Genomic DNA, 23,480 nt, shown 5'->3' on the forward strand with positions numbered 1-23,480 from the left:
ATCCACCGATGATGCATAAGTGGGCCTATGGCCGGAGTCTGGAATGGCCGGTACTGAGGGCGGTGTATTGTATGGTAATTACGTACTTGTACTTGTCTTGTACTGTGCAATTGAGAGAGAATAGTAGTATACATAGTAGTACATAGTAGTACATAGTAGTAGTAGTAGTAGTAGTACTTCTAGATAGAAGAACAGAAAATGATGATTGTACTCGTATGTATAGCTATGTGTTATGCTACCCCTCCAACTGTTATCTGCAAGTACATGTGCGCTGTCCTGCCTAAGGTCAATATACCATTGGGTACCTATCAGAACTCTAAAGCGGCTAGCTAGTTGTCTCACCACAAGTACGAGCCCCTGACACGTCACGTGGCACCACGGCCTGCAATTCCTATATGCCCGATTGAGTAATCTGTATATATCCTCCAGAGTCTCTTCATCTCCAGGTTCAAGAGAGCGTATCTCCAAATATCCCTCGGGTTAATTCACCCCGGATATCCCGACATCCCACCCCCCGGACAATCCGAGAACCCTGCGGGGGAAACGCAATGCCCTCCTGTCATTCTTTACCCCATGGAGAATGTCCGCCGTTATGAAAACTGCCAAAACCGCCATATAAAAGGCGCATAGACGCCCCTCAACGGTCATGCACGACATCCTTAAATCAACGGCTTCTTGACCGCCAAAATGCGCGTGCGGACTTTCCTCGCAGCCTTGGGCACCATCCCCTCCCTCGTCCATGCCGATTACGTCGACTGGCGGTCTTTCAAGGCCAATGGTGTCAACCTTGGAGGCTGGCTGGTCCAAGAGTCCAACATCGACAGCGCTTTCTGGGCTCGTTATGGTGGTAACGCGTCAGATGAATGGACCCTCTGCCAAAACCTTGGTCGCCGATGTGGTCCGGTTCTCGAGCATCGCTATGCCACCTTCATCACCACCAAGGATGTTGACCATCTGGCGAAAGGTGGGGTGGCTGTCTTGCGTATTCCCACCCACTATGCGGCGTGGATTGACCTTCCCGGTTCGCAGCTGTACTCGGGTAACCAGACGGCTTACTTGAAGAATATTGCGGACTATGCCATCACCAACTACGGGATGCATATCATTATCGACGTTCATTCCCTCCCGGGAGGACTCAATGGTCTGCCCATTGGAGAAGCCATGGGCCATTGGGACTGGTTCAATAACCAAACCTCTTTGGACCAGTCCCTTCAGACCATCGACAATGTCATCGACTTCGTCCAGCAGTCTGATTCACCAGAGTCTTATACTATCGCACCCTTGAACGAACCAGCCGACCTCAACAAGGAGTCCATGTCTAACTTCGGCACCCCGGCTGTTCTGTCCGACGATGGCGCCGCATGGGTGTCTAAGTATATCAACGCCGTTCTCGACCGGGTTTCCAAAGTCAATTCCAAGATCCCCGTCATGTTCCAAGGCAGCTTCAAAATCCCCGATTACTGGTACGACCAGATACCTGACGATGCCAACCTGATCTTTGACGTCCATGTCTACCACTACGAACATCCGCCAAACACCACCTCCACCAATCTTCCAGCCCAGCTCTGCGCCGACGCAAAACAGAAAACCGGCAGTGGGAAGTTCCCCGTCTTCATAGGCGAGTGGTCTATTCAAGCCGCGCAACGGAACTCCCTTGCCCTTCGCGAAAGAAACCTCAATGCTGGCATTGCGACATTTGGCCAGTATACTCAGGGTAGTTCGTACTGGACTGCCAAGTTCACGGGCAATGACATCGTCAAGGGTCAGGGAACGCAGCAAGATTACTGGAACTTCGGGACATTTATCGACAACAATTGGGTTCATCCTGGAAGCGAAAAAGTCTCATGCTAGTTGCGTACAATGAGTGACGAAAAGACGGATATTTATATATGCACCCTCAGTACATAGAGTACAGTCAAAAGAAAACTCCCCATCGGAACCCACGCCCACGACGAGATCGATCCCCAACCTAAGACACACACGCACCATCATACGTAGTCTTACAGTAACCTCCTACCTCCCCTAGAAACTCCCCTCCTTCACCCTCAGAATAAAATTCACCACCACAGCCGCCAACAACGCCAACGCCAACACCGTCGGCCCAAACCGATCATCAATTCCCGACTGCCCTCTCTTCCTAATACTCTGCGCCCGCCAATGAAACGTCACAAGCGCATATATCATAGCCGCCATGGCAATAAACGTAAATAACCCAGCTGAAATACGGCCAATGCGGTCGCCGAAGTTCAGAAGGCCGACGGCGAGGCCGCCGAGGATGACGGTGAAATTGAGCCAGGAGAGGAAGGTGCGCTCATTGGCGAAGAAGACTTTTGGTTCGACGCGGGTGGGGAGGGCGATTCGTTTGCCTGTTTCAGTTTTTGGGTTCGGTGTTAGCTGGGATGGTGGTTGTTGGAAGGGGATTGGTATCGATGAAGGGACGTTACGTACCTGGGGCGGTTTGGAGAAGAGGCTGGCTTGACATTTTGATTGGTAGGGATTGGAAGCGCACAAATATGCAGATATAAGCTGATTGGATTAATATCTCCCTTCTCAAGAGTCAAAAAACAGTGAAAGAATATCAGATATCAAATTCAACCAAGCTGCCGCAGCTTGAGAAATCCGTCGCAATGCCAAAAGTACCAAAGGAGTTGATGTAATACATCAGGTGACCAATTAGGCTACGCTTTCGGTAATCACCGAGTGGGTTTCTGCCGCTGTCGTCCGCCAGCGGATCCTCCACGTGCACGGTCTTGATGCCTTAGGCGTAAATTTGTATGGGGCTCGATCCACAGCGAACCAAACACACTATACAAACAGTACAGACTGTTGCTATGGTGCTCGTATGAAGCAGTAGTAACTTTCTATTACGGTGGCATTTGTGCTGTTATATCAGACGGCACTTCTATCATGGTCTAGCCCCAAACAAATAAGCAAGTCTTGATCACTGTCGATTGAAGTAATTTGCTGTTTGGAGAGACATTCTGTGTTTGATGAACTTATCTGCAAGTTAACAGCATAGCTTCTGTATCCTTGCTCCGGAAAGTAATGGAACTAGTAGGAAAGACTGGAAAGACCTACGCTCTTTCTGCTCCTTTAATCGAATGATCAAGTGGTCATCAAGCATCCTCAACCTGACGATAACCCTGAAAAGCTATGGCCTGCATTCCAAAAAGAAATAGATGTGCAAGCCTGCTTTTAGTCTGCAAGATTCATCCGCAAGATGACCGATGTTATCCCAGCCAGCTCAAACTTACCGGACATGATGGTATTAGAACCATTCGAGAAGACCCTGTGGGCTGCGCGTTTACAAAGACCTCTGACTATCCGGGAGATTAAGCAAATAATGAAAATGGTGATTTGGGGACTACGAGAGATACACAATGAAGGGCTTGTATACTGTGGTAAGTCTTCGCTGCAGGATTTGGCGTAATTCAGAGACATACTTACTGAGCAACAGATTTCAAAATGGAGAATGTCCTTCTGACAGGATTTGACGATGAGAAATCTCCCCAGTAACGATGAATCAGTGCCGTTGATGGTATATGCTAAGTTGACTGATCTTGGTTCCGGTAAGATATGCCAACAACACTTGATACACAAACTGATAAAGATCTTGGTAGTCATGACACCAAACCGTGGTGAATTAACATCAATTACATACAGAAGTCCAGAATTCTATTTCAATAAACCTTGGACCAGTGCAATTGACATCCCTGGGGAATAGCAGTACGTATGCTAACAGACATCGAGTCCTAACAGAGAACTAATCCTGTGTAGTACTTCTATCTTCTTCAAGCCCAGGTTAGCTTCTTCTCACCTGGCGTATACGACTGCATAATCGAACACGGTACTCTTGAGCAGAAAGCAAACGTAGTTCGAACCGCCCAGTGCCATGATTTCAATCTCCGCTCAAATGAATACTTCCAAGACTGCGATTTCTCGATCTGTGACAATGTCAACATTGACCTGGAAGACGAGCATTGGACTGGTCGTCTGGTAGCTCAAGGGGTTCCGGAGTTTGATGTGGTGTTTCTTTATGCTGTTTTGAGCCGGATCCGACGAAGAGGTTGACTGTGGATCGGATTTTGGATCTTGGGTATCTAGATGTCTACTAATATGTATCACGGACCAATTTGTCCTAAGGCGTCTTTAATTGATGCAAACTAGGTCTCGTTAGTCTGTAATTATCGGCATATAGACTATCGTCTACAGTGATAACCTAGAATTATGGACGAGGAGGCTAGAGCCAGAACTATGAAAATATATAGTTCCCGGTGACTGTAGAGTGATCTAAGCTAGATTAGCCAAATCACTATCAATCTCCTCACAGAGCCAGTTTGCCCAAGCTAATGCTAGATGTTAGTTTTTTACTTGTTATTAACCTGGTAATTCGTTTTGTTGAGCGTGGTTCACTGTCTGCAACTATATATGTGGCGGTGCTTATCCACTTTCCCCTTTTCGGACCAGATAAACAAGCCACACGATGATGCTGATGCCACGGAGAGCAATAAACACGGCCGACGCCTTGCTACAGAGTATCTACAAGACGATTATTCCTGATTCTACTGCTGTCCAACTGCGCTGATATCCAAGGTAAGTTTGTCCTCACTGCGATTATTCTTGATTGTTTCCCCTATCCCCTGAAGAAGTGTTTGTCGCTGTTTGTCGCTATCCCCCCCCGCGCAATCGACTAACCATTGGTTCCTCAAGTCAGATCGGATACGTACAGGTCGAGGAATACTAAACCGGAATATATTGAAAATGGCCACCGAGCAGAAATCCACCAATTCTGTACGTTGATTGAGCCACAGGCTGACTGGAATGCAAATCGAGATCATCCCTACTGACAATGCGACCAGCCCTTGCCCATCGAGGAGCTTAGCAAGGTCACGTCTGAGGTGCGTTCAACTCTCTCCAGACTCTAACTGAGGAATGCGGGGAGACTCACAGAATCACTATAGGCCTGCGAAACCACCCTCGCCGAGGTAAAAGAATATGACCACACCAAAGTCGGGGACTGGAATTCCCAGATCATTGTACGTCCCCCACACCTATCCCAAGCCAACAAACCCCCATATACACAAATACTAACAACTACACCGTGCAGAACACAATCCTCAAATCCCTCATCGCCGCAACCGCCCCCTCCACCCCCTCAACACCGGCCCCCTACCGCTTCACCGTGAACAGCACTATCGTACAGCAAGGAGTCGTCGACAAGGGCACTGCCGCGGACGGCGAGCACAGCAACGCCGGAAAGCGTGGGATGCACTCTGCCGCCGGTGCGTTCTGGGATGTCAACCGGGATGGAATGTGGACGTTTAAGTATCCCGGGGCTGAGGAGAGGGGCTTGGATGTTGTGGTTAGTGTGACCTGGTTTGCTGTTGGTTAGGTTTGATTAATTAGGGTATAATATGTTTTGGGGTGTTTATTTTTCGGGTTGGATTTGTATATCCATGTTGGTTTTTATTCTGAGTATTTAATGAGCCAGTGCATATATTTCAATGGGATTGAAAAGTTATAACCATTCCACGAGGGCATTTAGAATGAGGACAAGCAACTTAGATCCCTGGGTATGCTACTATCAACTATAAACAAACATAGTCCAACATGATTTATTGAATAAACCTCCCAATAGATGAGCATGATCCTAACTCCGACATGAACCATTGTACCAAGCGCCATGCTATCCACACAAAACAAAAGAATAAAGAAGAGAAAATTATCGAGGCTCAGAATAATCGTTCAATGCCACACATACCGCCCCGCGATGGTGTCCGTTATACTGACGAATAACCTGCCCTGTGTTCAACTCCCAAAGACGAGCGTAGTGATCACTAGACACCGTAACCAGATAGGCTGAATCGGCAGAGAACGCACAATCCCACACCCACCGCTGATGCTGGCTGAGTACCGTTTCCAAGAAAGGAGTGCCTGTCGTAGGATCCATTGGTGGCCCATCTGGTTGTGCAGGGAACGGGTTCGGAGGCTCTTCAGCCGGCGCTCGTGATCCAGCGACTATGCGGAAGGCGTTGAGATCCTGGATCCTGTTTCTTTCTTGAATTACTGCTGGGTCTGTACTCTCCGCTGTTGGTGACGTGGAACTGTTTGTTTCGGCTCCGCTGATAGCTTTGGCCTTGCCCCTAGCGGCAGCCGCAGCGGCCATTTTTGCCGGGGGATAGTCGTAATCGAGGTTCCAAACTTTGGCTGTATGGTCCGCTGAGCAAGTCGCAAGGTGCTTGACGTCTGGTGATAGGAGGATGCGGATCAGGTAGTCTTTGTGTGCTTGGAAGGTGCAGATGGGGACAATCCGGGTCACTTCAACATCCTGGATCATTCGCCAGATGTAAACGTTACCCTAGATACTTCATTAGCTTACCATCTCCATTTTCCATCGTTATTTTGGAGGAATACCTTTTTGTTCCCGGCGCACAGCAAGGAGCCGTCACTGGCAACGCTGACACTCTGAACCGCCACGTCCTCCTCGGGAATCAATTGATGCGTACAAACGCTCTCCCCCAAGTCCCAGACACGAACGATCCCAGCACGGTCACCGCTTACCAGCTCTCCTTGGTTAGGGTGAATAGCCACATCATTCACAGGAGCCCTATGCGCGTAATTGCGTTGTAAACTGCCCGTCCGTGTATCCCACACCTTAACCGTTCCATCCTCAGAGCTGGTCACCATCCACTTTCCTTCACAGTGGAAAGCTACCCCAGTAATGTTGCTTGTGTGCCCATCAAACGTCATGATTGGGTTCGGGTTTGTCGATTTGATATCGTAAAGCTTGACATTGTGATGACCGGCCGCCGCCAAGTAACGTTTATCGGGTGTGATGCAGAGGCGATTCACTTGCGAATCCGGATGTTGGATGGTGCGCGAGCAGATGCCTGACAACGCTTCCCAGAAGCTGTTCCGTACCAATTAGCCCTGAAAAAACCGACATCATATTGAAGCGACGACGCAACTAAAGAATGAGCTTGGACATACCGAATAGTATGGTCGTAACCCGCTGTTGATCAATTATACCCGGTCAGCTTGAGTCCGTTTGCTCTCACAAGTGGATACCGCAAGACAACATACCCGTGCAAAGGATGACACTCATTTTGAGCTCCTCGTGTTTCCGGAGAGCCTGGCGCTCAGCAGCCCAATGAGACTCGTGTTCTTCCACAAAAAAGGGACTGAAATCCCCCACTTTTGCTATTGCTGCTCGAGGTGGATGATGGAACAAGATGGTTAATAAGCCGATGTTGTTTCCCAGCATGGCTTAGCGTGATAAGGGCGGTCAGCAGAGCGGTGGCCAACAAAAAGAGAAGCAGAAATTAATTTTATCCTGGAATATCTCTTGGAGAAGAGGAAGGAAAAAAGAAAGAGCAGTCATTGTTTTCGTTTATTTTAGTGTGGAGGGGCTCTCTTTGTTCTATCTCAACCTTGAATTGTTTATATTCACTCATGTTGTCGTTTGTGCAGTTCAATTCAATGTTGGTCACATGATTGCAGTTTTGTACATCCTTGCCATGACTCTGCTCTCTTAACTTTCACCTCATCACACAAGCCTGATTCCCTCAAGATGGCTGTTATTTGATTACAAGGCATCCTGTTGTCTCTTTGTTTTTCTGTATCGACATTCGGATTGCCTTGGCTGTCTGGTTCAGACTTCGAGGCGATAACCTGGCACGCGCGTGGCGCAAGGTATCCTCCTCGTGCTAGCTATCAAGTGACTTTTGGCTGAAGGTGCGGTGTTTAAGTTCGTCCTATTGTGTGGGATATCTTGTTTGCTCTTCTTGGAATATTGGTTTGTCCATTTTCTGACGTCGTTGCCGCCAACCAGTGCATCGATTTGCCTTTGATACACCTTGCACGTAACGAGCCAGACACCTCGAGCCACCGCACCAGAAAACGCTGCGAATCACGTCCTACAGGGGTAACGAAACTTGATTATTGGGATTCAGAAGTCTTCGACTCAGTTCAGTCGAGATGGTTGGAAGCGTGGCTGAAGGTATTTCTATGTCTTTTTCACAATCCCAAGACCCTCAAGAGCTTTTTGCACCTGAGGGCCTTCCATCGCCTCCTTCTTTCAGTCATCTGCATGTGAATGATCTGGGGCTTACACCTTCCCCTGGATCGCAGCAGCAGCAGCAGCAGCAGCAACAGCAGCACCAGGCTGATGCCACTCATGCATCGTCCCGAAATGAAGAGCGTGATAAACCCAATGACGGAGTAGCCGACAAAACTGCGACAAAGGACTCTACGCAACAAGCAAAAGACTTGTCAACTGGCACGGAGGAGCCATTATACGATCCTCTCTTCGATTCGGACTTCGCTTTCCAGGACCTTGAGTCGGACTTTCTTTCGCATAAACGCACTCATAACGAAGCATTTCCCGAAGATTTCGGCGTTGGGGAACCCCTAGAAAAGCGACAGAATCAGGATGGATTAAACTTGGGTGATGCGCTTCCGGACGAGACCCCGTCTCTAACGCCTGATTCATCTCACCGGCCGGAATATGTCGAAACTGCCCTAAATACGCCAGCCGGTATAGAGAGGTCGCACACTCCAAATTCATTGTTTGGCTCTCTTGACCTTCTTTTCCCAGAGTCGGAGTTCCCCACGTCGTTGGATAATACGGTGCTATTCGATAATCTCGCAATTCGTCCGAGCCATGCGGTATCTCAGGATCTAGGGCCAGAACCAGCTCCCACCAAATCCGCTGAGTTGTCTACTGCAATACAGTCTGCCAGCGACGTCACGCAACAACGGTTTTCCCTTGACGCGCAAGATTTGCTTGCCAACACAAATCGAGAGATCTTACGGCGGGCGGACGATGTACCGCAATATGTGTCCCCGTACCCTGAATACAGAGGCTCCTTGGGTTATCTTCCATCGGCACCGAGTCTTCATGTCAAGTGCGTTGAAGTTGTCGACGAGCGTATGAACTACCGCATGGAATGTATTCGCTCCAAGAACCACCAACTGATACACGAGCGAAATAAGTATAAAAGCTTCTATGACGAGTTTAGTACGGTGGATCAGGCGACGGGAAAGACCAAGCATCAGATGCTTCACCATGATAATGCGATGCTTCGGCGCAATGCTACCCGACACCAGAAACGGGTTGATGGGTACAAAGAGGAGATCGAGCATTGGAAGAGCAAGCTACATGAAGTTTCGATGCTGTACAACAACCTCCTTTATGAAGTTGCTATTCAACGGAGACTTCCTGAAGTTGCACCTCCCCCAGCCAAGTACAGACCCCGACCGATCCAGCACCAGCCACCCGCCGTTACAGATGTGAGACCTCAATTACCGTCGTCTCTGCCCCCAAGACAGCCGGCCCCAAGACAGCAGCCTGCACAGCATCCATTATTGCCCAGGCGGGATGCTCAACCTCCGTCGGGCACAGCCACAGCGATAACCACCGCGAACCAACCCCCTCCCCAGCCTCCTCATTCCTGCCCAGCACCAGCTTCCACGGAAGCTCGTAGCTCGCAAGCAGTTACAATAGACCTTACGGAGGACGATCCCAACACGGCCCCCAACCATCCTCCCGATCCTTCTCCGCCCTCTGGGGCAAACACAAATAGCGGGGCGGAAGTACTCCAATCCTTCCGACAGAAAAATTATTCCTGGCTCAAGGGACCAAACCAGGTGCCGAACGCCACGTATCGGACGGGATATTCTCTCCATAATGCCAATGGTGATCGTGCGGCAACCGGATCAAGAAGCGGTCATACGTCAACCGACGATCCTCAGCCTTCCTCTCCACAACGCGGGAACGATGGCCATGACGTTGAGCAAGATGAACTGGCGCAGATGATGGAAGAGGAGCTTGGCCGGTAGATATGAACCGGTTACTGCGCTGTTTGTAATGTTTTCCTTTTTTTTTTTTTTTTTTTTTTTTTTTTCTTTATCGTGCTTTGATATCCAATTGTCTGAGTGACGTGAGATCCAGGGCGTTTACTTGCATAGCGATGGTTTTACGTTGGTACTTTTATGCATTATTATTAGACAAAAATCAACTACAGAGTACATGAGGGCAATATGGCTCAATCATACTGTAGTATTTTTTATCTGCTCCAACCTATCCACAATAATAAATCCCGATCAAAGCCTAAACCGGTGTGTAACCAACCAATCCATAACAAACAAAACACCATGTACCGTCAAAACTCCGAATGATCCACCAAGATAAGCCACTGTACTATGTATGTACGGATACATAAAAATGGAAAATGAAACAAAAAACTCCAAATTCCCCATGCCAGCGCATTGCATATGCCCAAACCCAAAAATAGCGTATTCGACGACGGAGGGAATACCCCGTGCATACAGGTAGCAATCCACCCTAGGCAGAAGTTAATAGTAGCGTGGTGCAGGGTGCATGCGCCAATTGTTTTTGACAGGTAGGGATTTGGCCTGGGGTGTTTGGGGTGTCATCCCGGCATTGTGTTGTGAGATTCGTAATGCGCAAACATGCAGCTTGGAATGGCGACATGCGGAGAAGTGGGAGTATAGATGATGATGACAGATGGCAAGATATATAAAAAAAAAAAAAAAAAAAAAAAAAAAAAAAAAAGAGACAAATAACGACAGATGGTATATAGAACAGAACAGGAAAATATTCTACCCAAAATGACAAAAAAAAATGCAAAACTGTAGATCTTGTAAGCAATCAAGCTTGACCATCCTCCTTCTCATGCATCGGCGAAGCGGAACCACTGGAAGCACTGCCATTAGTGCCATTGGGCGAATGTTTCAGTTGCTTACGTGCCTTCCGGCCACCGCAGCACGAGGCGCAGCATGAGCCAAACTGGATGATGAAAGCGATGAGGTTGAACGCCGACGCAATCCACATGAAGGCCATCATGCGGGTGCCCAATGTAGCCTTGATGTTAAACTCGGAGCTCTGCGACATGAACACGTTTTTGAAGATGGAGAACATGACGGTAGCGACGACGGAGGCGACAATAGTGAAGAGAGCAGTGAAGAAGGTGAGGAGGAGGAAGGGGAATGACCGCAGGAGGACAAAAGTGCGTCGGCGGTGGGGAGGGTGAACTTGATTGACAGACGGGTCGGGGGAGATGGTTTGCGGCGGCCGAGAGGAGACGGCGAACGGGGAGAGGAAGATGAGGATGAAGGAGAGGACGGTGGAGACGAGGAAGAGGCCGAACATCCAGTATGAGGCGACACGAGCGATTTGAAGCGCATCGGTGATGTCCGCGGGGAGGGCGACTGTGTCTGGTCAACAACCGTAGTAAGTCTTTTGAGGGCATGGTACATACTGGTAGCCCCCGAAAGCAATTCGTTCAGGATAATCTCGAGAGGATTGAACCAATACATGTTCTGAGTATCGGAGCAATGCGTAATACCCTCATTGGCGTATCCTTCACAGAAATTCCATAGCCCAACCTGGTAGAAATCGTGCAATCCGATGGTCCGCGCAATACTGTTGATAAGGACAGCATTGGGGACGGAGATGGGAATGATATGGGTTAAGTCGAGCTTCATGAAATAGGTCTCGCGCAAAACAGGCTTATTCGAGATATTTCCTATGCAGACGAGTAGCAAGAAGATCCAAGCCAGTAGGTACAGCAACGAGCGCAACCCTCGATGCCATAACACCGTCGAGGGTTTCCTCCCGGGACCCGACGGTTCGGCGGATGAGTTGTCTTTGCGGAAGAGGGCCATAACGATGGCCCGGGGGATTGTTTATGCAATGTAACGATATAAGAGATGGATAGAAGACAGTAAGAGGAAAAAAGGAAAAAGACAACAAGAAAGTAGATGATGCTGGATGGCTGGGTGGTGACGTTTAGGCGCCCACCGGCGGTGTACGGCGGATGGATCTAATCAATTAGCGACTCCCTGCCCCTGGTTGGTAGCGCTGTGCTACTATGCTTGATACCGACTATTGTGAACAGTGAAGAGAAAGAAACAGAGAATAGAGAATAAAACACTTGAGATAAACTCGATCCAAGGTTAATTCCGCTGAGTCAATCTGATGCTCATTTTTATTTTTTTGGTTACAAAACATGACAATACGAGTACGAAAACACCCCTGTCTGAGTCCCCGGCGTCACTCTGCAGAAGAACCTTCGCAGTGGACCAACGTGTCGATCGAGCGCTAGTGGTGACTATTTTGGCTCTAGACCCTGCCTTTCACAGCCACTCATTTCCACTTTGGGCGGAAATTGTGGCTGATCTTGTTAATCATTCCCGATCTGTACTCGATTTCCGTATCGTAATGTTTTATGACAATTTGATACTGTCCCACTGCAAATGCCCATTTCATTGGCCTATCAGACCCGACGCGGCGTCAGCTATGGGGCCGCCCCACCTTAACCTTTTTTGTGGTTGGCTGAACCAAACAATTTCGGCTGCCTAAACCCGCCTCCTATCGGATTATATAATCGCTGCCTGGACGATCTTTTTTCAACTTTCATCATATCTGATTACCCTTGGATTCCACCTCACCACTGCCTGTGCTGCTGTTGGAAATCGAATTAGGAACTGAGAGAAGAGGGGAGAATAAATCAAAATAGGTAATTTGAATTCGACACCCTCCCCCCTAAAAAAAAAAAAAAGAAAAAAGAAAAATAAAAGACCAGGGTTGATGCTGACTTTGCCGCTGTGTAGGCGCCTGAGCCGTGGTCGAACATCTCATTAACCTCATCACCCCATCACAACTCGTCATCTCCATCATACTTTATCGTTCTTTCGGAATTATGCGGTGGACAACGCATCTTCTTCCTTTGTTGCTGGGGGCGATCCTCCCCTCGCAGGCACAAGATGGGACGCTCGCCCTTACCAATTCGGCCTTCACTCTCGAGGGGACTTTGACCAGCGACGGCGAAGTGACGATACCCACCGGCGAATATCAGACCTACTCTTCGACCATCACGCTGTCAAACGACGGGGACCTCACTTCTGCCACCGTAACCGGCTCCGGCTCCAGCATGGGTGTCGAATCTGCGACCGGCAATGCCTCCTCCAGCTATACGACCACATCGGATTCCGTGACAATGCTCGTCGGGGGGATGCACACCACAGTCCTGGGTAATGCATCGGCCAGTGCGACAAATGCGACTTCCCGGCCGACCTCCACACCCGTCGTTAATACCCAGCCTTGCAATGGCTATCCGGAGTTTTGCGCGAAGAAATACTCCAACGTCACCATGGTGGCCGCTCATAACAGTCCGTTTGTGAAGCAGGGTAACGTGGCTGCCAATCAAGTTCTGGATGTGACAACCCAGTTGAACGATGGCATTCGGATGTGTATGTCTCCACCAATTAGTCCCTAGTATGCGATATATGCTGACAGAATAGTGCAATTCCAAACCCACCTGGTCAACGACACCATGTATCTCTGCCATAGCAGCTGCGACCTGCTCAACATGGGGCCTCTCGAGGATTATCTTGTTACAGTCACAGAATGGATAAAGACGCACCCGTACGATGTGGTTACTATCCTTATGGGCAACAGCGACTACGTTTCACCAAAGTACTTCACCAAGCCCGTTGAAAACTCCGGCCTGAAGGATTTGGTCTACACGCCTCCCAAGATCCCCATGGCGTTGGACGACTGGCCATCCATGTCGAGCATGATTCTGTCCGGCAAGCGGGCGGTCATGTTCTTGGACTACCAGGCCAACCAGACTGCGGACCCGTGGCTCATGGACGAGTTCTCCCAGGTGTGGGAGACTCCATTCTCGCCTACAGACAGAGAGTTCCCTTGCACAACCCAGCGTCCCCCGGATCTGGCGCCGCAGGATGCCAACAACCGTTTGTACATCGCCAACCACAACCTCAACTTGGAGTTCAACTTTGGTTCTCTCAACCTGTTGATCCCCAATACCGCATTGTTGAACGAGACCAATGCTGTTTCTGGATATGGAAGTCTTGGTCGCATGGCGGACAACTGCACTAGTATGCTACTCCCCGCTTTTCTTTTCTTAACCGTCGAGACTAACAGTACTAGCAAACTGGAACCGCCCACCGAACTTCCTGCTGGTTGACTACTACAACTACGGCAACTTCAACGGCTCAGTCTTTGAAGTGGCTGCCGAGATGAACAACGTGACGTATAACGGTCAATGCTGCGGCACGACATCAGCAGCGTCGAATCTGGCCGGTCTGAACATGATGGCCATGCTCCTCGTTATCGCAGGAGTCCAGATGTTCACCCACTACCTTTGATTCTTTTTGACTTATTTTCGTTCAAGATATCTTTTTTTGTTTACAAAGGATGTAATGGAGTTGGGACTTTGCTTTATTTTTGTGATCTATGAGGGATGATTGCATTGTACAGAGCATTTCAAGTATATAGCACTCGTACATAGGGTTGAATTGATACCACGTTGATAAACACCTAAGGCACCACTCCCGAACCGGCTAGCGCACTACCACCGGCCACCCGCATCATCAATTGCCCGCCTCGGCCATCATCACTCAATTCTTGAACTGACCAGCAGTTCAATCAATTGATCCTAACCTCCCTTACACCATATCATAAAATAAACATCCCCCGGGGAACCCCCGAGGAAACAAAACCAAAATGGTCGACATCGTCCCCCTAAGCAGCTACCCCTCCTACATCGACCTCCTCCCCGGCATCCAAACCTGCAACATCACCAACCTCCCCGAAAACTACTTCCTGAAATACTACCTCTACCACGCCCTCACCTGGCCGCAGCTGTCCTTCGTCGCCGTCGTCCGCCCCAAGAACGGATACACACAGAACACCGGCCGGCAGGCGGGCGGGAAGCCCGGGAGCGGGGATCTGTCGGGCCAGTATCCCAAGGTTGTTGGGTATGTGTTGGCAAAGATGGAGGAGGAGCCGACGGATGGGATGCAGCATGGGCATATTACGAGTATTAGTGTTATGAGGACGCACAGACGACTGGGGATTGCAGAGAGGTTGATGCGGATGAGTCGTATGTTTTCCTCTTCTCTTTTCTTCAAAATGGAATGATATTGGTGAAGTGATGGGGTGCTAATTGAATAGAACGCGCAATGGCCGAATGCTACCGCGCAAACTACGTCTCCTTGCACGTCCGTGTCTCCAACAACGCCGCCCTGCGCCTCTACCGCGACACGCTCGGCTTCCAGGTCGAAAACATCGAGGGCAAGTACTACGCCGACGGCGAGGACGCGTACGCCATGCACATGGACCTGTCGCCCATGTGGGTTGACTGGAGCGCGATTGAGAAGGCGGACCGCGAGCGCGAGCAGAAGGAGAACGGGGAGGCGGCGGATGAGGGCGATGAGGTTGGGGATTTGGGGAAGAAGGATGCTGAGAAGATGGTTAAGGTGAAGATGGGGAGGGCGCTGGGGGTGGGGGATCTGGTTGAGAAGAATGAGTCGCAGGTTTAGTAGGTTGTCTGTTTTTGGGGGGGTTATATACGCTTATAGATTCGTCTATTGGATATTGCTACTCCGCAATTGAAAAGCATTGTGACATAACTGTCTAAATTAAACCTGCACCGAACGCCTATGTATATTGACAAAATGCACCCTCATAACCTCATGATCTTCGCCAAATAGACCAAAATAACAACATATGCAAGTAACATTGACAACGCTTGTGAACATCCAACAATAGATATAAAACACAATGACTCTAATCGCTGATCACTGATCATCCTTACTCCATGTATAGTAAGCATGTCTTGCCTCATCACAGATTCAGCATGAGACCTGCTTGGCTCAATCCGAGCGTCTAGAACCTCGTTACTTTCTCTGCTTCTCTCCCTTTTGCTCTTTGCTCTGCCTTCGAACATTGCTATCTGTCTGTAGCTCGCTACCGGCACGGGTCTCGTTCTGGTGATCCCCCTCATGCAATGATGCAGTGCTGGGCGTGCTAATAGAACTGACTTCACTAGACTCAACACTTGAAATAGACCTCGCCGTCGATGGAAACGACGCAGACGATCGAACCGTTGGCTGGCTCGCATGTTTTTTAGCCTTCTCCCTCTCCAAATCGAGATTCTGCAAGCGCTGTTCGAGGGGTAATTCCGCCGAAGCCGAATGAGAGTGAGAAGAAGAAGCAGGTAGAGGGGCAGGTTCCGCTTCAGCAGACCCTCTCTGCAACTGCTGGAGCCGCTGTTGGTCCTGTCGTCGACGACTACGCTTCATCCGTCGATTTTCGCGCTGTTCCTCTCGTGCCCGACGCAACACATCCCGGAAGGCCTTTTTAGTCGCACGCATTTCATCTTTCATTGCTCGTCGTTCTGTCCAGCTGCGCTGAGGCTGGTTCCAGGATCCACCGCGACCATCGCCGTATTGTCCCCATCCATTCCGCGAGCGTGACTGTCTGTTTGACTCTCGTATCACGTCTAGGTGGCGCCGAAGGCCGACTGCGACTTCGTATAGATTGCGGTCGTGGTGGTCTTCTAAGGAAAGGAGTTGTGCGCGGACAGTAGCGAGATCGGAGGAACTCAGCTCTGATGTGGTGGAGAGGGAATCGATGGATGTCAGGGACGAATCGGAAGTTGCGGAAGCAATGGATAAGCTGCGAGGGCGTGAATTAGGTTGTGCGATCGTGCGCTGGGTGGTAATGTTAGCGTTGTGGGCTTCGTTATCGTCTTCGACAGTAGTCGTACCGGTGGTTGAAGCAGGAGTTGCAGCGGGAGTTGCAGCGGTAACGGGAGTGGTTGGTGCAGAGGCTGGGCTAGGGTTCGTATTCGTGGTCGCGTTAGGCTGGTGATAATAATGATAAGGATAGTTGTTGTAGTAGTTGTAATATTGATAGCGTGGATCCGGTTGAGGATAACCAGCATACGGACTCTGAGTCTTCCGCCCTGATAACCCAGCCTGCTCCTCCAACCAGCGACCATGCGCTATGGCCTGCTCTTCCACCTGTCTCCCATAATGCTCAGCATGGGCACTGAGCTTGTCGCCATATCGCTCAGCTTGCTCCGTGATATGGGACGCAAGGGAAGAAATCCAACCCAAGGGACCACCTTTGGAACCACCCGAACTTGGCGACTGAGGAGGGTATTGTCGATTATTCCAACCCCATGGATATGGTTGTTGGTAATTATATGGTTGTTGTGGTTGCGGTGGATATGCATGTGCGGGATAAGCGTTGTGAGGTGCTGCCGGTGGATAGAACGCAGGTTGACTATACGGCGCCTGCGCATAAGGTACAGGAGCCGCGCCGTATGGTTGGGGATATGAATGTGTCCGAGGAGCATAACCATTGTTCACCGGCGGCGTGGCAGGTTGTCCCGGAGTTGCTGGAGGCGTACTCGACTGCGACGATTGCCTCCCTCGACTAAATACTGATTGCGTCCGCGAAGGCCGACTCTCCTGATTTGCCCTCGTCGCAGCAGGGTAACACTTAGGACAAAGCGAAGTTGTCGGCGCATTCCCCGGGTCAGTGATATAGGTAAACAAAAGCCTGGCGGCACGAGGTTCAAAGAAACATTGGTTCCACTCCGTAACCACAGCAGTAATCCGCAATTTGCGCTGCTCATCCGTCTCCTGCGGCCTATCCTTGCGATCCCGCTGGATCTGCGCTCTCAATTGCCGCGTCAAATGTCCCGATGCAGACGCCAGTCCCAAATTCGGAGGAAAGAGATACCTCAAGAACATATCCCAGTCCTGCTGAGTTATCTCTTCGTTCCGCGAATTCCAGCACCGCGGCCGACGGGGAAAATCCTTCGCCTGACTCCGTGGGTATATGGTCAAATGGTGATGCAGGATCTCTCTGCCATCGTCCAATACCGTGGGCGGTCGTTCGGTAAAGTATGCGACGGCCGACTCGAAGTTGGCAGGCGTGAAGCGAGAGGATGACGATGATGGGGAGCCGATGAGCACACTGCTAGAGCTACTCCCCGGTGTGGCTATTGATAATGGCGAATTCCCACCGCGTAAATGCAAGTGTCCCCCATTGACACCACCCGTGACCCGGGGATTGTTTGGGTTCGGGTCGACGGCGGAGTACGGGGGAGGAGGTGCCTCTTCGGAATCCATCACGGATGTATAGGGAGAGACGGTAATGAAGGTGAAAATCAAAAAAAAAAAAAAAAAAAAAAAAAAAAAAAAAAAAAAGTCGAAGGATAAAGGAATGGATAGGTCTCGATAGGTCAACGACCCGGCATCGCGCGATCAACGGTAAGATGACATCGGCCGACTGGGGAAACGTGTGTCAACAGCTGGGAAGTCAGCGTTCCGCTCGTTTAGCAAAGCATCAACCACAATAAAGAAGACTACAGGCATACCTTCGCACATTAACCCACATACACAAACCAGTCCACCGTCTTGAAAGTGGTAGTAGTAAGTCGAGGAGAACCAAAGAGGCGGAGAGACGTCGAACCGGCGGAGAAAAACCGTTGGGCGATCACGGGGCTGCCGGTCGCTGATTGGCTGTCATGTTGTTGTACTAGCAATGAGGGCTTGTGTTGTATGATTTTCTGTCTCTATGGATTGTTTCATTAAGGGTATGTTTACAAGAGTGTGCTCCTAAACGCCGTCTATGGTTACCAGTAACAGTGCAACGAAAGAACACATCAATCCCACGCATCCCCCCATCCATCATCCTCTTCTTCGTCCTTGGGCGCCGTATCAATCTTCTTGGCTGGTGCGACAACTGTCTTCGACTTAGCTGCCGGAGTATTCACAGTGCGAGAGGCTGCTGAAGTGGTTGTTGGCTTGCTCAGTCCCTTTGGCAATGGCTTTTTCGATTTGGCCTTGGACTGCGCAGCCAGCCACCCGGCAAAATCGGGCTCCCCGCCGTCATCATACGGAACAGCGGGTGGTCTGGGCGATGTTCTCAGATTAGGCGAAGGCTTGGGTTGGGTCACAGGGCTGAAGGGATCGTCATCCTTCGATGGGTGTTCCTCTTCGTCGTCATCTTCCATGGCGCCCCACGCCTCAAAGACATCGTCGTCCGCTTTTCCGTGCTCCTCAACTTTGGAGACAGACGTTGGTTGCTCTGATACCGAACGGTTGAGTTGGGCTGCAGGTCGCAGCATCGTCTTGGCCGGCTTCGGCTCCACCGCGGGGGTCGACGTGGTTGAACGGGGTGCAGATGCAGAACGGGCAATGTCCGACTCCGCAGGCTTGCCATTGGCGGTTGATTCAATCTCACCGTTAGCTGTCGTGATCTTATTGGTGAATGATGAAATTGCCCATCCGGCCCACGAGTTGTCATTCGATGTTCCGATACGAGCTGCATCCTTGGTGCTTTCTTCCGGGTCGGCCGACGGTAACGCCGTGTCGGGCATTGTGCTGGTAAATTTCCTGATGCGCTGGAGATATAGGTCGATGGTCTTGTTTGCTTGGTCTCGTATCATCCTGGAAAATGTGAGCGAGGAGTAACCGAAAAGATGGAGGTTCACTTACTTTTCCTTATCAAGAAGTACAGAACAAACAGCGGGTAAAACCTTAGTCGCACAGTCTTCCTCCGTAAAGTAATCCATTGTCGCGCCCAAGGCCATCAAACCGGCATTTCGGCCATGAACAAAAGGATCCCGGATGGCTCTTGAAAACGCCGCGATGAGGACTTTCGATCTCGACTAACCAACATATTAGCATCTCCAAGCTAACACTAGAATAAAGATTGCTTACACCTTGGCCCAGGTTCTTGGCAATCTTCCCCAGACAAATGGTAGTATTTGTCCGAATCCCAGGTTGCTCATCGTTGGCCGTTCGCGCCAGAAACTTGAGCAAGTCTCCATTGATCGTACGGTCACTCAACTTGTTGATTACCGTCAGCACAGCCTTGACGGTCTGTTCTCGGACAACAGGTGCGACATCCGTGAAACCAGAAGTCTAGAGAACAATCAGCATTAAACTTTACAATGCAAGACACACCAGATACCTCACCATTGGAGGGAAGATCCTGTCATTGACAACCTTTTGGGGGAGGTTGTCAATTATCAGAGGCAGATGGTCCAACAGACAGACCCGGAGAGCTCGATCAGGGTTTCCAAACAACCGGACAATGACTGGCATCAACTTGGAATTGAACTCTTCTGGTGATAGTTTTAATCCAATTTTCAGAATAGCCCCAAGGACTTTGGGACCGCCACCACCAAATTCGACTGATTTAAGCAACTCCGGAAGTACTTTCATCTTGAAAAACTCTTCTGGGAAGTCTTCTGAGAGCTCATCCAGTTCACTATTTGAGTCAATACTACTGAATCACCCGAATCGAGGGACAAAAGACGGAGACATACTTGATAAATTCCTCCCGCTCGGCATCGTTCTTAAGACCTAGAGACTCAATATCATCTGTTAACCGGATCAACGGTGTCTGAAAGAACCCTCCGCTCTTCTTGCCTTGCTCGACGAAGTGTGCCGGGCTCAGACGGATTTTCGGGTTAGCGGCGCAAAGACGCTTGTAGCTCTGCTGCATGCTAGGTGGAATATTTGTCGTCTTGCCAATTTGGTCCCCTCCCGAAAAACTGCCATTAAAGACCTCGAACACCAGGATACCGAGTCCATAGGAATCAACAGCGGCTAACGGATGACGCTTGATAATATCCCAGCCACCTTTGAAAACCTCTGGGGGTGTATAACGAGCCGCATCGGGGACGATACTGCCATATGTCTATCGCTTGTCAGTCACGCTCAGTCCTCTTTCGCAAGGTGGTCGACCAACATAGATAATCGCATCCTCATCATTCATTGAACTAAGGATTTCAAATCCTCCCAGTTTCCATTCTCCGCTTTCGCTTGCGAATACTGACGCGGCCCTGACGGCGCCGTGAACTGACGAAGCGTCTTCGTTGATAAACTTGATCGTGCACTAGAAACCAGATCAATCAGCCTCGCACCTAGACAGCACGTAGTCGTCTACCAGAATAACGCACCGACACAGTATGTAATCCCCATTTTGCCGTCTCTTCGCTCAGACTCCTCCGCTTCACATGCCAGGATAGAGGGACAACCCGCTCAGTCACGATATAGATGCTAGTTTCCGTCTAAAAATTGTAAGTATTGCGCCGCTGCATTCGCATAAGATCGGTCCAAGTACCTCAATCGTATCTATCACTCTAATAACACCGGGGTGTCTCAATGTTCTCGACTTCCGCATCGCATTCTTCGCTAACGGCAGCCGGGACTTATTTGAAGCGATATCGAAGGTGAAGACACTGCATGGCGAGCCATCCTCCTAAATACAGACAATCTGTTTTAGCCTCGTATTCCGCGGCAAATAATGAAAGCGCCAAATGTCCTAATTGCATGCATACCCGTTTCGTCGCATTATGGAGGGCCCAGATCGAATCGCCAATATCGACTCTGTCGCCAAGCGAATATGGAAACGAGCTGCCCTTGGCGATTGCAGACGCGACGGCGGATTTGAGGAAATCCATAGCGATAACGAGAAGAACGATATCGTTTAACGGCGAGAGGGAGCGTAGGGTGACAGGCAAGCGGGTTTTGGCGCTGAAATGGCAACGCGGGCCAGGATGCAGGATAATCTCCGGTTGGGACTGATAGGGCGGCCTTTTCTCCGCGCTGGAAGGAGTTATATTAGGTATTAAACGAAAGAGAGGCCAGCTCGACCAGTTCGGGGCAGTAGAGGGAGTGGTTACTCCTGCTTATATTCGTCGGGCGGACAGCAATAATGCCACGCCCCGATTTAGTTTAGGGCCTCCGCCTAGAGCTCCATATCTTGTTCTCACCACCGAACAGCAAACATGCTCTCCGACAAACACTTCAAAATGATTATACTCTTCAAAGTCTGATGATAATGCTTTGAGCTACCGCTACCTTATTTATTTCTAGATAACGCCACTAATCTCAACAGCCAGTCAATATACACGCGCCACAAGCAAAGCTCTAGGTGCGCGCCCCAGCTCCCCTCTTCCCTACAAAAAGACCAGAAAAGCATCACATCTCCAATGATGACCCAATGGTAAAAGGTCAGACCGCGCAAAACCCCCAAATCCACGAATCGCATACTCCCCGAAGCGTACTCTTCCCCTCCCAGCGCGAAACCGAGACCGACAGCAAAATCCCCTCCCTCGACCCATCGAACCAGGAAGATATCTCGTTGTCAGTCCTCAACTTCCGTGATAATTCTTCTGTCTTATCCCTTCGCGAACTTGGATCTCTCCTTTGCTCTCCTCGTCCATAGCCTCAAAACAGGCTGGCAGACACATGCTTTTACCGTAAAAGGCATAAGGTCGAAGTCGTAAGATCCACGACATCTGGCCTTGGAAAGACATGTGTACATCAATCAAATCCTTGACTTAAGGCCGTTATCTGGGGTTCCTTTTTCCACTGCGCTTCCATGGGGAGATCACAGGAACTAATGGCCACGGCGGACATGGTTGCGCGTTACAAACGTGGTCGCTGTGCAACTGCCAGACGAGAGGGACAAAAGAGAGAGAAGAGGGAACGAGGGATTAAGGCGGGATGTTGTCAACTGTTGTTGGGGCTGGTGCGAGATTGACGACTGGTTTCGGTGCCGGGGGCTACGGTGGACTTGGTGTTTGGTCTTGGGCTGGGAAGGATGAGTACCGCGGTTGCGATTTCGTCTTGGGGGCTGCTGGATGATGTCCAAATATAAACTGAAAAGACCTGAGGAGATGTTGCTTTTCTTATTGGTTTACCTCGTGTTTGCCATACTTACGGCCGGTTGTGCTCATTGACTGATTATGTCGACAGGGCCCGACTTCACAACTTCTACGATGGGAAAATCTTGTTGACAATAGAATATCGTTGATAGCCGTTTATATTACATACCCCCCGTCTATCACAATTGAATGTTCCCTTCCATCTATCCATTCTGAAAGTGACCATCTAAACGCCAACTCCTTATCAAAAAAGCGCGGTTGCAAGGCCCGGTTTTGATTCGTATCGCAGACCTCATCCTGGAGGCCACCGGATCGGACAGGCTGGACTGCTTTACACGATAACGCAGCCTTGGTAGAAAATATCTATAACCATAACGTACCCAAGTCAGTATTAGATTTGAAATAAGGAGGGGGAAGATAAGGCAATGTCGGAGGGAAGAAACTCACCACTGCGCGAACCGCCGCCGGGAGTAGGAGTGGGAGTGGGGATGAAAATGGGAGGAGCCATTTTGGTGTATGTAGTGGTTTGATTGATTGGGTTTGGAGTTTTGTTGAGTATTCGATTTGGGCAGAAGAGAGTAAAAAGATGCTTGTGATTGATGAGAAGATGATGTTCAAGTTGAGGGAGTATTCAGGGGGGTTTATATCTCTGTTGCATGGTTCGAGCATGGGAATTACAGGTAGTATAGATTGTTGTACTCAAGGGGATAGGAAAAGAGACGATCACTGCAAATGGAGTGAAGTTTCCAACCCTTCTAGAATATGCATAGAACAATATCCTCTGGGCGAGTGTGGAGGCATTGAGACTGCTTGATATTGTTCCCGAGACAAGGCTGTGGCTCTCTTTTTTGAGTGCCCTATTTCATTAACAGCCGTTACCTTTGATGGGAAGTTGCTGGTTACGATGCTTTCCTCGCTTTCTTTTTTACTGCTACACGGGCGGGTTTA

At 49.7% G+C, this 23,480-nt stretch overlaps 10 protein-coding genes across 10 annotated transcripts; 5 read left to right on the top strand and 5 right to left on the bottom strand.

Annotated features, from left to right (window-relative positions):
- Positions 1–524: 524 nt before the first annotated feature.
- ASPGLDRAFT_394290 (uncharacterized protein) lies at positions 525–2,050 on the top strand. Its single transcript, XM_022545084.1, has 2 exons — positions 525–1,887; positions 1,945–2,050. Exon 1 carries the CDS (start codon positions 688–690, stop codon positions 1,849–1,851), a length of 1,164 nt encoding a protein of 387 aa, XP_022400072.1. The 5' UTR covers positions 525–687; the 3' UTR covers positions 1,852–1,887; positions 1,945–2,050.
- On the bottom strand, positions 2,023–2,482 carry ASPGLDRAFT_128366 (putative vacuolar transporter chaperon Vtc1; the record flags this gene model as incomplete). The annotated part of the gene is made up of 2 exons (XM_022540790.1): positions 2,023–2,366; positions 2,449–2,482. 2 exons carry the CDS (start codon positions 2,480–2,482, stop codon positions 2,023–2,025), a joined length of 378 nt encoding a protein of 125 aa, XP_022400073.1.
- Positions 2,483–4,761: 2,279 nt separating this feature from the next.
- Positions 4,762–5,392, top strand: ASPGLDRAFT_67051 (dynein light chain Tctex-type family protein; the record flags this gene model as incomplete). Its single annotated transcript, XM_022549086.1, has 4 exons — positions 4,762–4,791; positions 4,860–4,898; positions 4,962–5,036; positions 5,108–5,392. The coding sequence occupies 4 exons, from the start codon at positions 4,762–4,764 to the stop codon at positions 5,390–5,392; spliced, it is 429 nt and encodes a 142-aa protein (XP_022400074.1).
- Positions 5,393–5,722: 330 nt separating this feature from the next.
- Positions 5,723–7,105, bottom strand: ASPGLDRAFT_67052 (WD40 repeat domain-containing protein; the record flags this gene model as incomplete). Its single annotated transcript, XM_022549087.1, has 4 exons — positions 5,723–6,358; positions 6,415–6,910; positions 6,991–7,012; positions 7,084–7,105. The coding sequence occupies 4 exons, from the start codon at positions 7,103–7,105 to the stop codon at positions 5,723–5,725; spliced, it is 1,176 nt and encodes a 391-aa protein (XP_022400075.1).
- An 837-nt stretch (positions 7,106–7,942) lies between these two features.
- On the top strand, positions 7,943–9,840 carry ASPGLDRAFT_172752 (uncharacterized protein; the record flags this gene model as incomplete). Its single annotated transcript, XM_022542773.1, has 2 exons — positions 7,943–9,291; positions 9,442–9,840. The coding sequence occupies exons 1-2, from the start codon at positions 7,978–7,980 to the stop codon at positions 9,838–9,840; spliced, it is 1,713 nt and encodes a 570-aa protein (XP_022400076.1). The 5' UTR covers positions 7,943–7,977.
- A 740-nt stretch (positions 9,841–10,580) lies between these two features.
- Positions 10,581–11,926, bottom strand: ASPGLDRAFT_74847 (SUR7/PalI family protein). The gene is made up of 2 exons (XM_022549757.1): positions 11,283–11,926; positions 10,581–11,232 (listed from the first exon to the last, which is right to left on the bottom strand). Exons 1-2 carry the CDS (start codon positions 11,686–11,688, stop codon positions 10,673–10,675), a joined length of 966 nt encoding a protein of 321 aa, XP_022400077.1. The 5' UTR covers positions 11,689–11,926; the 3' UTR covers positions 10,581–10,672.
- A 531-nt stretch (positions 11,927–12,457) lies between these two features.
- On the top strand, positions 12,458–14,374 carry ASPGLDRAFT_47921 (PI-PLC domain-containing protein). The gene is made up of 4 exons (XM_022546778.1): positions 12,458–12,542; positions 12,637–13,275; positions 13,327–13,926; positions 13,979–14,374. Exons 2-4 carry the CDS (start codon positions 12,726–12,728, stop codon positions 14,194–14,196), a joined length of 1,368 nt encoding a protein of 455 aa, XP_022400078.1. The 5' UTR covers positions 12,458–12,542; positions 12,637–12,725; the 3' UTR covers positions 14,197–14,374.
- A 180-nt stretch (positions 14,375–14,554) lies between these two features.
- Positions 14,555–15,372, top strand: ASPGLDRAFT_128050 (peptide alpha-N-acetyltransferase complex A subunit ARD1; the record flags this gene model as incomplete). The annotated part of the gene is made up of 2 exons (XM_022540762.1): positions 14,555–14,933; positions 15,005–15,372. 2 exons carry the CDS (start codon positions 14,555–14,557, stop codon positions 15,370–15,372), a joined length of 747 nt encoding a protein of 248 aa, XP_022400079.1.
- A 1,090-nt stretch (positions 15,373–16,462) lies between these two features.
- ASPGLDRAFT_47924 (uncharacterized protein) lies at positions 16,463–18,055 on the bottom strand. The gene is made up of 2 exons (XM_022546779.1): positions 16,602–18,055; positions 16,463–16,545 (listed from the first exon to the last, which is right to left on the bottom strand). The coding sequence occupies exons 1-2, from the start codon at positions 17,974–17,976 to the stop codon at positions 16,526–16,528; spliced, it is 1,395 nt and encodes a 464-aa protein (XP_022400080.1). The 5' UTR covers positions 17,977–18,055; the 3' UTR covers positions 16,463–16,525.
- A 457-nt stretch (positions 18,056–18,512) lies between these two features.
- On the bottom strand, positions 18,513–21,323 carry ASPGLDRAFT_128292 (COPI-interacting protein CEX1; the record flags this gene model as incomplete). The annotated part of the gene is made up of 9 exons (XM_022540787.1): positions 18,513–19,299; positions 19,348–19,520; positions 19,573–19,776; positions 19,831–20,125; positions 20,184–20,557; positions 20,609–20,755; positions 20,820–20,930; positions 20,984–21,121; positions 21,201–21,323. 9 exons carry the CDS (start codon positions 21,321–21,323, stop codon positions 18,513–18,515), a joined length of 2,352 nt encoding a protein of 783 aa, XP_022400081.1.
- Positions 21,324–23,480: the final 2,157 nt, after the last annotated feature.

Source organism: Aspergillus glaucus, assembly GCF_001890805.1.
Source record: "Aspergillus glaucus CBS 516.65 unplaced genomic scaffold ASPGLscaffold_12, whole genome shotgun sequence".
Taxonomy (NCBI): domain Eukaryota; kingdom Fungi; phylum Ascomycota; class Eurotiomycetes; order Eurotiales; family Aspergillaceae; genus Aspergillus; species Aspergillus glaucus.